We start from the raw sequence: 16,005 nt of genomic DNA, 5'->3' as shown, positions 1-16,005 counted from the left end.
TTGTCTGCAAACCCCCTCCATCTCAAAATATGTTGTTCCAGGGACCCCCAGAAGCAAATATGTGAGTTAAAATGTATAAATATATATATTCAATATTTCTTTTTTTTTAAATAGCAGATCTACAAGCTCATAGCGCGGCACTCGGTGCCGCACTATTAGCTTGTAGATCTGCTATTTCTTAATAGCTAAAGAAATGTAAAATGACACAGATGCGTTCCCAGTCTTAATGGTTAATGGATGGTGTCAGAACAACACATTATGGTGTCAGAGTAGTAGAATGAGAATGTTATGTTTGTTCTATGTGGGCGGTACCAGATCATGGTGGCTCCCTCTAGTGGTGTGGCTGTGGGTGACACTCACTCTGGAGAAGTAGTCAGTCAGGTATGAGGGTGTTGAGGGCTCTGATCCTTTGACCCTCTTAAATACCAATCCCATGTTTAATTGCTTAACCCTGTCTTCTACCCTGAGCCATCCCTGTCTAACAAAGTGTGTTGGAATTATGTGTGTTTTTAGGCTGAGAAGCAGTCAGATCAGTTTGTTTGGGGAAGTCTGAAGCTTAGTTTGATTGAGTCTGAACACTGATGAAAAGCAGGTCAATATAATCTGACATGTGCATTCTCTGATACACACAGCCTCTCTGAAGCACACAACACACACACACACACACACACACACACACACACACACACACACACACACACACACACACACACACACACACACACACACACACACACACACACACACACACACACACACACACACACACACACACACACACACAGTCCTACTAAGGGGTAACCTTGTAGTTTTATTAAACAGAACTACAAGTACCACCTATAAAAAGATCATATTAACAGGCTACAGACTGTCCATTACAGATTCAGAGACATAGGCATAATGAAAAGAGAATAAAGCCAAGTTACGTGATCCTGCCACACATTTAAATCAAAGGTTATATTATTAATGATTGTCTCTTTACCTTCCAGAGGCTTCAGTGCTCTGAGGATTTCACAGACGGCTGCATCGATTCCCTCCTCGTGTCTTGAAAAAACACGACTTGTCACTTCAATGCATTCTGAAATGAAAAGCACCGTGAAATGATCAAAGAAAGATCAGGACAAAGATATTTGACCCGGGAGTGTTCTATCTTTCTCGCTCTATACTTTTCCAAAATATAACCATAGAAGTAAATAAACTTCCGGAATAAAAGGTCTCATGCATGAAAGACCTGGTCACTCGCGTTCATGTGAATGAGCTCCAGTTGAACCTGACGGGCACGCCCATGAGCCTTATGAACTCGTGCATGTCACGGTTTCAACCGAAGGTGTGTGTGTGTTCAAGACAGCACAGAGTAAGACAATGATAGAAATAAAGTATTTCTTTAAGTGGTAAACACTCGCATGAGACGCCATTTAGTCGACCTACCACACATTTACTCAACCTACCACACATTTAAAGGGATAGTTCACCCCCCAAATGACCTTTTTCTATCAATTACAAGTGTCAACTTTGAGTTTCCTACCGGAGACATTAGCCTCTTTCCGCCGTTCATCAAATTATTGTCTCAGGAATGTGACAAAAACTAAAAAGATCCATGAATTCAAGGTTTCATGGGGTGTGTAATTGATAGAAAATAAGTAACTTTTTGGGTGAACTATCCCTTTAATATATTTGACCATGTTTGAGTATATTTAACAACTTGAAATATCTAATGCAAATATGTCGTGAAATATAAGAGTGTGTCTGAGTATTAAAGGTAGGGTAAGTGATATTTTTGGGTTAAAACAAAAAGTATTTTGTTAAAAGGTTAAAGCACTATATTCTGATAGTAATCATTGCTATAGAGTGTTTTTTCAGTAACAGGAGTCTCCCCGTCTCTCCAGCTCTTTAATAAACAGAAAATACATTTTCCGGTAGGTGTCAAAATCTCAGCCAATCAGGAGAAAGTACCCATTTTTAAGCTTCATTTTTATAGTGTTCCAGTTCCAATTTTGCCTGCTCATTTCTTAGTGTCATTACTTCCAATTTCACTTGTTTAATCTATATCCTGATTGAGTTCTCTATCCTGATTGGATAGAATTGGAAATGAAACTGAAACTGAAACGAAAATGCATTTTCTGTTTTATAAAGAGCTGGAGAGACAAGGAGACTCCTTTTACTGAACAAACACTCTATAGCAATGAATACTATCAGAATATAGAGCTATTTAACACTTATTTTAACCAAAGAAAATCACTTACCGTACCTTTAATGTATTAATGTAAATTCACCTCTAAATGAAGGCCTCTTTTTGGGCTCAGGGTCCCAGCATCTCTCCATGAGCTCCACCAGATCTTCTAATCCAGCTGCTTGATGGACATTTATTTTATCCAGAAGAGGTCTGTCTCCCTTTTGAATCCTGAATTTCATGTAGGAATAATCCCTTCCTACACCTAGGCCTAGGACCACAATGGAAACAAGACCGCAAGGACTTTTTAGAGAAAGTGTTTGACTGTACTACTGTTTTTACATTTCTGTCTAAAAACATATTCAATCAATCAAAAAATTATATTCAATCAATCAATGTGTGTGTGTGTGTGTGTGTGTGTGTGTGTGTGTGTGTGTGTGTGTGTGTGTGTGTGTGTGTGTGTGTGTGTGTGTGTGTGTGTGTGTGTGTGTGTGTGTGTGTTTCCGTGACTGTATAATGACACACACAGACATTACGTTATTGTATAATTGTATGTGTTAGTTTGTAAAACACTTTGTAACATTGAAAAGTGCTTTACATATGATGTTTATTTAATGTGTTAAAGTCCATCCCAGCAAACTGAAGATGATGGGCAATGCTGATTATAAGCTTTATAACATGGTCAGAGGCCTTAAGGATCTGGAGGCAGTGGCGTATAGTAGGGCAATCATGATAAGCTACACACTACTGGCCTCACCATAACGGTACGTAAACCAGTGGTTCTGTGGCCTTAAGATGTGTGTACAACTGTGTCCAGCAGCAGCTGCACGTTGATCACACTGGTGTTGGCTTGTTACAACTTAAGACACTATAAACTGAGTACTGTATGGTATACTGTATACTTCTGAATACACTGACATTCACATGAAATTATGGATCATTTAAATGCACCTGGATAGGGCTTGTCTCCAGTCAGAATGGTCCACAGAAGTATAGCGTAGCTAATAAAACAGAGAGGAAAACAAGTTGGAAAAACATTTTCACAAAATAACACGTATTAGATGACTTTGTATCAACAGCATTCCTTCAATAGTTCACCTGTAAACATCATAGGAGCGAACACGATGGTAGTCATCTTCAAAAGCCTCAGGGGGGATGAAGGCCAGAGTTCCTCCTTTGTCACCTTTGCCCGCAGTCTCCAAAACACTGTTGGACACCGTAGACAAGCCGAAATCTGCTATCTATTGAAAGGAAGAGGATAGAACAATAATTCTAAAGGGATATTTCACTTTCACACACAAAATTGGGTCATTTTATCGTCTACTCAGGCTTTTATCTAATACGTGAGGAGACCGTGTTTTTTCAATTACTTTTTTCATTTTTTAAAAATATTTTTTTGGGGAAAATGAAAAAAAATGTAATACAATAAAAAAAATACAATTAAATAAATGAAAAGAGTAATACAAAAAACACGTATTAGGAGGGCAGGATGAGTCACCAGAACCAAGGACGGGTGTTTTTGATGAATCTAACATGGTTAAAATGGAGTTTGAAGTTACAATGGGTTTGTATAGGAAGGGGGCGTGTCTCATAAAATGAATATCAAATATCTAAATACTGAATCAAGCAACTTAAAAACTGTCTGGTGGGCTCACAAAAGCCTGAGTAGACGATAAAATGACCCAATCTTTTTTTAAAGTGAAATATTCCTTTAATTATTTATGCATTTATTTCAGCAGGACAGTGAAGAGACTACATTACGTGTAGCCTCGGAAACCCATGCTTTTTTTTTTGTTACAAAAGAAAAAAAGCCTGGGGGAGCCATGCAGGAAAGATAGTCTTACGACCTTGTTATCTCCTGACCAATCAGAGTGCAGAGGGGCGTCGCTCTAAATTTGGTGACGTCAGCGTGCTCCGTGCACAGGCCGGGGGGGAGGGGACATAGATTGGTGAAGCAATAGGAAGCCCCGCACGAATCCGGGCGGCTGTGTTTGGATCCGCCCTTCAAGACCATCGATTGAGCTCGTTGCCTCAGGCTACATTACGTGTGACAGTAATAGTGTTCATTTTCAATGGAACAATAAATAATACAAACATTAAAATAAATAAAAACATTTTTTTACGTTTTTAAATTTAGTAGAATGGGACATCACCTTGGGGTGCCATCTTGGATTTGCCAATTAATAATGAACTGATGTTAATTTGAGCCCTAAAACCCAGGGTTAGATACCAAAAGCAGTAATTGATAGCCATTTACGGTCTGTAGAAACCAATCACGTTGTCCATTCTTTTTAGACAGTCTATGGGCTTGACACATGTAAATAATCCACTGAGCATTATAAGATGTGTAGTTTATATAAAGTGCTTCAAGTGCTTCAGGCTTCAATAATTATGGAAAAAGGCTCCCTCAGCAACACATGGTTTCTAACAGAATGTGGGAACCAAAACATGTTGTGTATATATATATATATATATATATATATATATATATATATATATATATATATATATATATATATTACCTGTTAGTTGCTTTCCAACACTGGTGACGATTGACAATTGAACTGAATTGAATTGAACATACCTTGGCGTTTAACTTGGCATCCAGTAGGATATTGTCTGGTTTCAGGTCCATGTGTACGAGGCTCTTCTTACTGTGGAGGAAGTCCATGGCCTGGGCCACCTGGAGGGCCAGACGGAACGCCAGGGGCCAGGGTGGAGGCTTAGACAGGGTCTGCAGGAGGGTCTGTAGAGACCCTCCCTCCATCAGCTCCATTACTATACCCTGCCTCTCTTTAGAGAGGCCAGGGGGACGGCCCTGGTACTTCCCATAGACCCTGGGGACATACTGCTGGTCGGCAGCCTCCATGTAATCAGCCTCTCGACACAGGGCAGCATATGATTGGCCAGAGCTGCAGTGTGGACAGTTTAGGAGGAGAAAGACAGCAGTTAGAATACAGTTACTTTGCTGAAGATTATGAAAGAAGCCATTATTGTAAATCAACCTAGTAAAACAAATACATATATATAGCTTTTTGATCATTGTCATCATACCCATCATTAGGTAGCTTGATGGCCACTTTGCCCCAGTCCTTGTGTTCAGCACTATAGACAAAACCAAATCCCCCTGAGCCGACCATGTCCCAGTTCTCCAGGCTTTCGTTGCCAATTGTCTTTCTGCCACGCTGTGCCATCTCTCACCATAGGACACAAAGATTCAACTCTAGAGGGAAATAATTATAGGACAATTAGTCTGACATGTATAATACATTTCTGCTGACACTTCATACATGCTTCCTTTATCATGTTGTATCATTCATCAAAGCTATGAATATTCATGCCAAACAAAACGTTCACTTCCACTGAAACAGGAATTGCAAGCTTATTAGGCATGCTCCATTATTAGCCTAGTACCACACACCCTGAAATCTCCATTATTAGCCTAGTACCACCAGTGTTTCCCCTATATGCATTTAATAGTGGCGGCATGCCACGGCTTGTTTTTGACCGCCACAGCTTGATTTTTTATGAAAATTATATGTTTTATATGCGACGCGTTGTGAGCTTGTAGGTGTGCGACACCGTCGAGCGACGAAGTATGAATTGGGCCGTGTTATCATGCTCTCCCAAGTCTCTCCTGTGAAACGGCTCCCCCTAAGGTAACAGCTTTCTATGGGTCACAAAAGTTTCAGTATAGTAGGCTTCACGTCACGGCACCCGGCCCCGACGGCTGTTCGCTGGAATGTGTTTTATTTTGACAGCTCTGTTTGCTATGCTTTTCTAAGATGATTTCAATGCAGATGTTGTTGTTCACAAAGATGTAGCCTTGGATTATCATCAAGATTATCATATATGTATTTTATCGATTCTGACATTTGTATATCTATGAAAGACAGTAGCTGGTTTCTATAATTCAAATCCTTGCTGCACACTCACCTATTGCGCAGCAGTACAACAGGTGAAGGCAATTAACTTAAACCGGAGCTGCGCACCAAAAACGGCTCAAACGATATCAAACTGTCACATTCTACCTGCTGAAATAAACTTCCCATTTGGATCTTTGTTGACACACGAAGAGAACTCTCTCTCTCTCTCTCTCGCTCTTTCATGCTCTCCCACACTCTTGCTCTCTCTCCCTCTCTCTCTGTCAAAAGCATTGCTTGGCTTCCGTGCATTTTAAGCTGGAAGGCTCTAAATCAAACCTACCACTGGTTATGTGCAGCTTTTCACTTGATGTTGAATCTAACCAGACAACTGGTGTCTACTCTCTACCATATTGTCAGGAAAATAGCACAGAGGGGAAATGGTGAAATCAGCGTGGGCAGTGAAGGCAGGGGGCACCACGGCCACTGTGGCCATAGGACATGTCATTTTTCAAGGGGCACACGGCCAAAGAGAGGGGCAAGGACGGCCATGGCCGTCGTGGCCACCGTGAAATTCCTGCCCTGGTTTGGAAACTAAACGAAGTCCAAAGTCCCAGTATAAACAGGAGCTAATGGCTAGCACTGTGTGCTAACAGCTCAGGCTGTCCGTTTCCTAAACAGCAAACGAGTCTCAGCTACCATCCCCCCAGTTTGTCCTGAAATGTCACCAGTAAAGCCCGTATTTGTACAAATGCAAAATATAAGGTTTTTACCCGCTTGCCCCAAATGTTAACTAGGTGTCTGGAGTATTTGTATAATGTATTAGTCTATATGTTTCAATAAAAAAGTGTTTTAATCCCGTCTGTGGCTGAACGCCATTTCCCCCCCTCGTTTACATTGAGTGTAATTCCGTGAACTTCCGACAGAATCGTCCACAGACGGGATTAAAACAATTAACATGTTTGGAGAAATACAGGCTTTGGAGCTGGCATTCCAGGGCAATCTGGGATAAATAGATGGGATAGAGATAAAACATGTCAAAATTGATAAAACACATACGAGGGTCTTGATCTATGGCTAGTAATAAATATGACTATCATTATTATAACATTTACATTCACCTTGCAACAAGATTTCCCCCAAGCAAAACACAATGTCTCTGTCTCTTCTCTAAGTGCTGGTGTATCCGACCAGATCAACTTGAGACCGTGTCTACTGTCGTCCTAGTAACTGCAGATGTTGTCCACGGTGAAAGAACACGTAGCTGTCCTAGTTAATGCCTTTTTTCTTTTTTATATCACAATGCCAAAAAATACCGATCTGATTCTTGTTTGGATGAAGAAACGTCGGACACTCACGTTGCGTTGTGGACGTTGGAGAGAGAGAGAGAGAGTAGTGTAATGTTTACACCTTTATGATGGTGTGATGTATTGTGTGATAACTGATACAGTTTGTTCAGAGTACAAGGTACAAGTTCACTCTCTCTCACACACACACACACACACACACACACACACACACACACACACACACACACACACACACACACACACACACACACACACACACACACACACACACACACACACACACACACACACACATTTAATCATTTATTTATGTCCACATAAGAGATACAATGTACAGTCAGCAAATCATGGAAAAATACCCCCCCACACCCTTTAGGGGTACAAATAACAGCGTCTTCGCCATATTTGGCGGCTACCGATAGTAGAGGAGATTCCACAGAATTTTGCAAGCCGTTTAGCTGCTTTTTTTTGGCATCCCAAGTTGTTGGAAGCCTCTTACAACCAACCTATGTACATGTCCTAGGCTGCCAAAGATAAACACAAATAGATTCATGGTATGGAGGAGCGGCTGGTATTTAATGACTTTGGTCATAAAAGCTTCCTCTAAGCTACAGTCAAAGGTGCAGCCATTTCAAGAATGGAAACTGATCTGTTTCCTTCATTGACAACAACAACATCTGGTGTATTAGCAGAGATGGTGTATTAGCAGAGAGATGTGCAAAGATTTCAGGATTCAGTACAGAGTTGAAACATGGAGGGTTTGACAGAGGAATGTTTATACATTCTCACTGACGGTGTAAAATGTTTAGATATGTCCTTAGTTATGAGATCAACTATTCTGTCGTGGCGTGCTATGTAAAGCCCTTTATAGGCATAGCAGCCATTCAGAATGTGTGACATGGTTTCTGTAACAAGCCCTGTGGTGTGATGCAGACAATGAGGTACATGGTGGTGGGAAACCAGAGGGAAAGGTTGAGTCTGGTGGGAAGGATCTGTAACCTGGCTTTTACTGTAAAGGTGATAATGTCCTCATTGAGAGCAGTGTTCCTTAGAAATGAATGGGAAACAGAGTGGTCAGCAGAGGGAAGACAAGCACGTTTTCCCTGAAGTTTAAGACCAGTCCAGTGTTGTTGTTGCTGATGTCGAAAAAGATCCAGCAAGGTCCGCCGAGCACCTGCAGATGTCAACAGGTGAGTGTGTCCACCGTAGGTCACTGTAGCTCTCACAGAGGTGAGGGGGTCAGTTATTAAGTCCTCAGACACACACACACACACACACACACAATTCAATTTTCAATTCAAAGGGCTTTATTGGCATGAGAAAACATACGTTTACATTGCCAAAGCAGAAAGCACAATACAACAATACAGCAATACAATCAAAACATAAAATATGTACATTTGAAAGTCAGAATCTTCAATAGATCAATTTCTATGTACCAAGATCACTGGGTGCAGGTATAGTGCCGGAATATACACAATGATTAGTCTTTAGGGTGGTTGTGTTCCGTTTGATATCCTTCTCCTATCGCAGCACCTCACGAATCTTGCTGCTGTGTTTGCACATTGTTGTACTTCGGCCAGCAGATATGGGAGTTTTTTGTCATTGGTCATGTTTTCAAAATCTCCGTGTGTGGTTGTAATCTGTGGGAAGTATGTGTCTCTGATGTCTTGGTTCAATGGACAGACGGTTAGGAAGTGTAGCTCGGTTTCCACTTCATTTTGTGTGCAGTGGGTGCATAGTCTGTCTTCTCTCGGGATACAGGTCTGCCTGTGACGACCTTTCTCGATCGCAAGACTGTGCTCACACACACACACACACACACACACACACACACACACACACACACACACACACACACACACACACAGAAGTAGGAGAATGCCTTGTACAAAGGACATAAACACTGCACGTCAGACAATAGGAGAACTGACAGTTATAAAGTGCAGCAGAACATTGTTACATACAATTCAGTTGACACAGAGCCGTATAAGAGAGTTATGACACTAGCGTTGACTCCCATTGTTTATATGGAACGTGGAAGTGCTCTGTCTATCTCAATGGCATAGTTCCAATTTGGTAGTTTGGAAGTACAGCCCATAGCAGCCCGCTTTGCAGAGAGATCAAAGCGTAACGTTACTCTCTCTTCTACACTCTGAGTTGACATACTTGTCAGACACAGCAGACATCAATCATGGATAAAGGAAACAACGCCTCCTTCCTATAATAGCCAACATTTAATAATAATATGAATAATAATATTAATAATACAAATAATAATAATAATATGCATTTAAACTGAACTTAAGATAATTATATGGATGAATTAATGAACAGCTTTAGATTATTAGTTGTGTTCATTTAAAACATGTCTACAAGTTGATAGATTTTAGTGGGAGTCCAATAGTTTGTGCATCAATGAGATTAATCACCAGATGTTTTAGAGATGTTCCCTATATTAGCCTGAGACTAATGAGGGCTTATAAATAAACGGTCCGGATTGGACACCTTTGCGAACCGCAATTGGCCCGCGGGCCACCAGTTTGTCACCCCTGGTCTAAATGGACCCTTTGTGCCTCAAGTTGTGCTCTATAGGTCAGTGGTTCTCAACCTGTGGGTCGGGACCCCCAGAGGCCAAATTGTCAAACAATATTATAAGAAAGAAGCAAAGATTGTGAAAATAGCTGATCTACAAGCTCACAACGCCAAGGTGGTCTATAGCAGCAGCATACTGATGGCTTGACATGTGGCAGGTGAACCATTCAAGAGCTCTTATTTTCAATTGGAATATGATCTTGTACATAAAAGGTCTTTCCTCTGATACCTCAGTGTTAAATGATTCATCCAAATGACTTTCACTAATTAATACTATACTCATTTACCTTGTTTTCTCATTAACAGATGTTCAAGTCTGAAACTTTAGGTCCTTTTTATGGAAGTTTAATAGCAATTTAGTTTAAAGTCATTTAAGATTTGCAGAATAGATGACGGATTGCCAAAAAACTAAAACTACAACAAAAGAACACCGTAGTAAAAACACAAAAACATGTAGATGAAATGTTGATGAAAAACATGACAAACTACAAACTATACACATTAGTCCAGATCCTTCAAGTCTCTGACCATTAGCTCTGCTCAGGAGCATCATTTATCTTTATGTACATTCTGCAGTTTGAAGTCCATGTTGCTTGTATTTGACCCACATGATTTTCTTTGGGGGGGAGGGGGCGGGGGGTCCCCAGATGACACTAAAGTGACAATTTAAGGACTTTTAAGACCTTTTTAATACATACAAAAAGATATACATACATTTAAAGACCATTAGTGCATCAAAAGTTTGACTTTGTTCATTCAAGTATATTGTTCTAAATCAGATACTTTACTTTCCAGATGCGCAGGGCCGCTGCACAACCACTAGGGGGGCCACTTTTTTTTTAGTATGCAATAAAAAAATGACATAATGATTTTATAATGGGGGTGTTTGGGGGGTGGGGGGGGGCACCAAAAAAGAATCTTGCTTAGGGCCACAAATATCCTAGGGCCGGCCCTGCAGACGCGCAATCTTTGCATCTTTCTCTTCAATTTGTCTCTTCAGTTCCTTATTCTCTTTCATCATCATGTCCATTAAAGTGTCTTTTTCTTGTGGTTGGATGCTGACAGGCTGGTCTTGTGGTTGGATGCTGACAGGCTGGTCTTGTGGTTGGATGCTGACTGGCTGGTCTTGTGGTTGGATGCTGACTGGCTGGTCTTGTGGTTGGATGCTGACTGGCTGGTCTTGTGGTTGGATGCTGACAGGCTGGTCTTGTGGTTGGATGCTGACTGGCTGGTCTTGTGGTTGGATGCTGACAGGCTGGTCTTGTGGTTGGATGCTGACTGGCTGGTCTTGTGGTTGGATGCTGACAGGCTGGTCTTGTAGTTGGATGCTGACTGGCTGGTCTTGTGGTTGGATGCTGACAGGCTGGTCTTGCGGTTGGATGCTGACTGGCTGGTCTTGTGGTTGGACGCTTGGTTTGTGCTGCAACAAGTATAAAAACATAAAACATATGGCAACACACTGTACCACAACATATAACACAATATATGAATGAGTGTCCACAGTAACCCCCCCCCCCTCAAGAATGTGAGAAAACAAACCTGCTGTGTATCATTGTTTCTTCTTGCTGTAACTTTTTTTCTTCTTTCTTCTTCTAAAAATTGGAACCATCAGTTTATCCAATGGTGATGTTACAATTTCATTGCAAGTGTGAATGTAAATAAAATATTTTCTAAATGTAAACTTACCACATCTTCTCTGATGACATGATCTTCTAATCAACAGCAGAATCACAACCCCAACAATAACAGCAACATAAATAAAAACACCAACAATAATACAAGGAACAATACAAGAATTAGGCCTACCAACCCGGACGCCATCAACAATAAAAGCAATAATAACACTATGAACAGCAACACCACCAGCAACAACATACATACAGATATCCTCAACAAAACGAATGACAACACCAACACAAACACCCAAACCAACGCCGACACAAACTGAACAGTTAAATTCTAAATAACTCATACAACCAACATTGAGAACTGAATAGTAGAGACACACATAACATATAAAACCAAAACCACCACAACCACCAACAACCATATCACTAATGTGAACACCAAACACATCAACAATAACAACACCACCACCAACAACACCAACACTAACAGCAGCAACAACAGCAACAGCAACACCAACAACGACACCAGTGGGTGTTTGTGAATCTAAAAACTTAACACATTTAGAATGATTAGAATGTGATTCTTCTTCAGGTGTAGAATCATTTGAATGATTTCCTGCTTTGATAGATTCACAGCTGGGAGGACAGTCAGCACACACTGTATCTGTAGATGATGTTCCTATAATAAAACAAAAACACAATCACAACAACACAGCACACAAAACTTGAAGAGAGTGATGTGTTCAACACTTGAAGAGTAAACATTTAATTTCCCCATTTAACATTGCATGGTTGAATGGACAGAAGGCCGACCACCCAGAGCCTAGGGTCTGCCTGACGTTTCTTCCAGTTAAGGGGGAGTTTTTCGTTGCCACTGTCGCAAAATTGCTTGCTCAGGGTGGGACTGTCTTGAGACAACTTGTTGTGATTTGACACTTTAATAAAATGTAATTGAATTGAATCACACAAGAACATACATTCAGTATTTATTCCAGGTCATAATTATTTGCAAGGGAAAATACTTTGTAAAAGCACATTGTATTGTGGATGTTCTAGGTTAAGCATGGAGACTTATAGAAACTAGTGATTTTGGGCAGCCTATGGTGCTTCCTAGTGGGCAACTTGTCATTTTGATTAATTAAAAGGGGAGGTACAGGTCATTAAGTCCTCCTGGTAGTTCCATATCAGAACTTGAATCCACTGTGACAAATCTTTATGCAATTTTAGTGAACTGGGACGTCTGAGAAATGGGTCTTAGCTGATTAACATGGACAGGGTGAGATGAATTGATAACCACTGTCTCTTCCCACTGTCTTGGCACTACAGTTGAGAGAGAGAGAGAGAGAGAGAGAGAGAGAGCGAGAGCGAGAGCGAGAGAGAGAGTCAGTGCTGATTGAAGCACGTTTATGTCACTGCTTTGCCTATTTCTCACCTCAAATGTTTTCAGATAGGCCTACATATTTTTGTGTATGTTTAACACAGCACAGTGTGGTCAACCAGACTGTAGAAGCAGACACTAAACATAGGTTTATGAACATTTCATTGGTAAATGTTCATTGTCTCCGCCAGGCCGAAAGGCATGGTGAGAGAGTATGTTTTGCCCCCTGTCCGTCCGTCCGTGTGTGTGTGTGTGTGTGTGTGTGTGTGTGTGTGTGTGTGTGTGTGTGTGTGTGTGTGTGTGTGTGTCCGTCCTTCTGTCTGCGACCAGCTAATCTCCGCCACCGTTGGCCCTGTCGCTGTGAAACTGCGCACACACATTCCCTGGATGCCACAGCAGAACCTTTGCCCCACATTTTTCAGATCAGCCTGTCATAGCGCCACCATGAGGCAGACGTTTGCAAAACAAAGTTTTTGCTATTACTCCTACAGATTTTGTCCAAAAAACAAATTGGTACACAGTATCTCTATAGCCATGTGATCAACACGGATCTGTCTGATTTTCCATATTCCATCCTGATTGGCTAAAATTGGCTTCCAAAGTTTACAGGATTGGTTCATTTTTAACAAAATGCCTCAAATCATGAAAGCAGCATGCGATTTCCGTGAAATTTTCCACAGAGATTCCCACTTGGCCCAGGAAGAAATGCCACTTGAAAACATTCACATCAGCCCCATGGTGGCGCTATAACAGGCCGATTCACGTTTTTAGCTATAACTGCACCGATCTGTGTGAAACTTTGCACGCACACTCCCTAGAGGCCAAGGAAAAACCTTTGCCCTGCATTTTTCACATATACCTTTTAGAGTACATTGGCTTCCAAAGTTTGCAGAATAGGTCCCTTTAGAACAAAATTCCTCAAATCATGAACGTAGCTTGCGATTTCCGTGAAATTTTGCACACACATTCCCACTAGGCCGAGGAAGAAATGCCACCCTTTTCACATTGGCCTGTTATAGCGCCACCAGCAGGTCTAATTTAGCAAACCACATTTTTGGAACAAAATGCCTCAAATCATGAATGCAGTGTCTGATTGTCGTGCAAGGCCTAAGAATAAATGACACCCTTTTCACATTGGCCTATTATAGCGCCACCAGGAGGCCACAATAATCTACCTGACCTGGCGGAGACTTGTGCTCCGAGGAGCACTTTTTCTAGTTTTTTATTTTTACCCATTTTTCTCCCCAGTTTAGACATTATACCAATGAATTCCTCCTCACACACATGTCTGTGTTGTCACTGCTTTTATATCCTACTGACTCACCTACCAGTGAGGAGCCTCCACCGGGAGGACTCCTCCTGCCCAACACTCCCTGCTGATAGGCTCCGCCTCCACCTGTATGAATACATGCAGTGACAAACATGCCCCTCCTCCTCGCCCGGCTTCCCTCCCTGAACACGGGTTAATTGTGTTCCTATAGATACTAGTCGACAAAGCCGGATGCATCACGGTGGATTCGAACCCCCAGACTCTGTGGTGGTGGGCAGATACTTTACCACTGAGCCACCCGAGAGACCTAAATGTTCACTTTTTCTATATCAAACAGAGAGGAACATTCTTTGGGGATCAGCTGAAAGGATTCATGTGTCATGATACATAAGGATGGATCTTAAATCATGTCCTGTGTTCTATCATGGTATATAAGCAATATAAATAATAGACTAACCCTTTTGAAGAACATATTGACCAGGTCTGCAGCTGCTGTGGTTCTTTGCTTCAAAACATCCATCCCATCTTAGGTGAACACAGTAGAATCCCTCTGATGGTCCACACACTGCATTAGATGTTGATGTACATGGACTCTTCACCTTCAGACCAGGATCTGTGGATTACATTGAGTTCAGGTTAAATATGAGATCATCATAACATGCATATGACATATGCTTGACATGGTCGGATCATATTGATAGTATTGTTGTGAAAATGGGGCAGGGTATTGCAGTTACACGCAGATGTTCTCCCTACATTACACCAATAATTAGAAAGGAGGTAACACAGGCATTAGTCCTTTCACATTTAGAGTACTGTATGGTTGTGTGGTCCTCTGCTGCTAAAATGGATATAAGAAAACTCCAGCTTGCACAAAATAGAGCTGCAAGATTAGCACTGTATTGCTCTTTTAGAACTAATGTTACAAGGATGCACCACAGTTTGGCATGGTTAACTGTTGAGGCTAAGTTAACATCAAGTCTTATAAAATTTTCCAGAAATGCAATTATTGAGGGGAAGCCAGATTTCAATCAAAGATCAATTACTTAATGCAGGTCTAAAACATAGATATCAAACAAGTCAGGTAAGCTCAGGGTATTTGGAACTTCCAAAACCAAAGTCAGAAGTACTTAAAAAAACAGTTATTTATAGAGCCACCCAACAATGGAACTCATTATCCGCAAATATTAAACAAATTAAGAGCAAATATATATTCAAAAAATCTATTAAACAGATATTAATGAGAGAGATCACACAATTAGAATGATCAATATGTTTTTGTACATGATGTTTAACCAATGTTCCTGTAGTGTCTATATCATTGGCATTTTAATGTAGCTTAGTTTTGGACTGACGAGTGTCAGTTGTTGTTTGTATGTATATCGTATGTTGTTTTATGTTGTGATGTTTTATGTGGACCCCAGGAAGACTAGCGACCGCGGCAGCGGAAGCTAATGGGGATCCGAATAAAGAATAAAGAATAAAGAATAAAGAACAATCCCATCAATCAAGTTTTCTATTAACTATTAATATTTATCAGTGACAATGTACCTGCAGAACAGTTGTTACATGTATAACAGTCAGGCCGTTTATTAGGCACATGTAGGTAGGTTCCATCAGGACAGGATGTACATGATGTTTGTGTAAACCGTGTGCAATGCTTAGACACATGGCTCCCTGTTGAACAGAGAATCACATTTAAACTGATTAAGTTATAATTGACCAAATATATATATTTTAAACATAATAGCAGGAGGGCAAAAAGCTGTGTTTCACCTGTGTGTGTGTGTG

General features: G+C 40.9%; 1 protein-coding gene across 1 annotated transcript; it reads right to left on the bottom strand.

Moving 5' to 3' along the window:
- Positions 1–356: 356 nt before the first annotated feature.
- Positions 357–5,949, bottom strand: LOC308103083 (receptor-interacting serine/threonine-protein kinase 3-like; the record flags this gene model as incomplete). Its single annotated transcript, XM_080452932.1, has 7 exons — positions 5,225–5,949; positions 4,755–5,082; positions 3,269–3,411; positions 3,122–3,171; positions 2,274–2,441; positions 983–1,078; positions 357–361 (listed from the first exon to the last, which is right to left on the bottom strand). Exons 1-7 carry the CDS (start codon positions 5,362–5,364, stop codon positions 357–359), a joined length of 930 nt encoding a protein of 309 aa, XP_080309058.1. The 5' UTR covers positions 5,365–5,949.
- Between the last annotated feature and the right edge of the window lie 10,056 nt (positions 5,950–16,005).

Source organism: Gymnoscopelus braueri (assembly GCF_963280865.1).
Source record: "Gymnoscopelus braueri genome assembly, chromosome: 16".
Classification (NCBI taxonomy): Eukaryota; Metazoa; Chordata; class Actinopteri; order Myctophiformes; family Myctophidae; genus Gymnoscopelus; species Gymnoscopelus braueri.
Note: the sequence above shows the minus strand (reverse complement) of the source record. Positions and strands in the feature narration are given on the sequence as shown.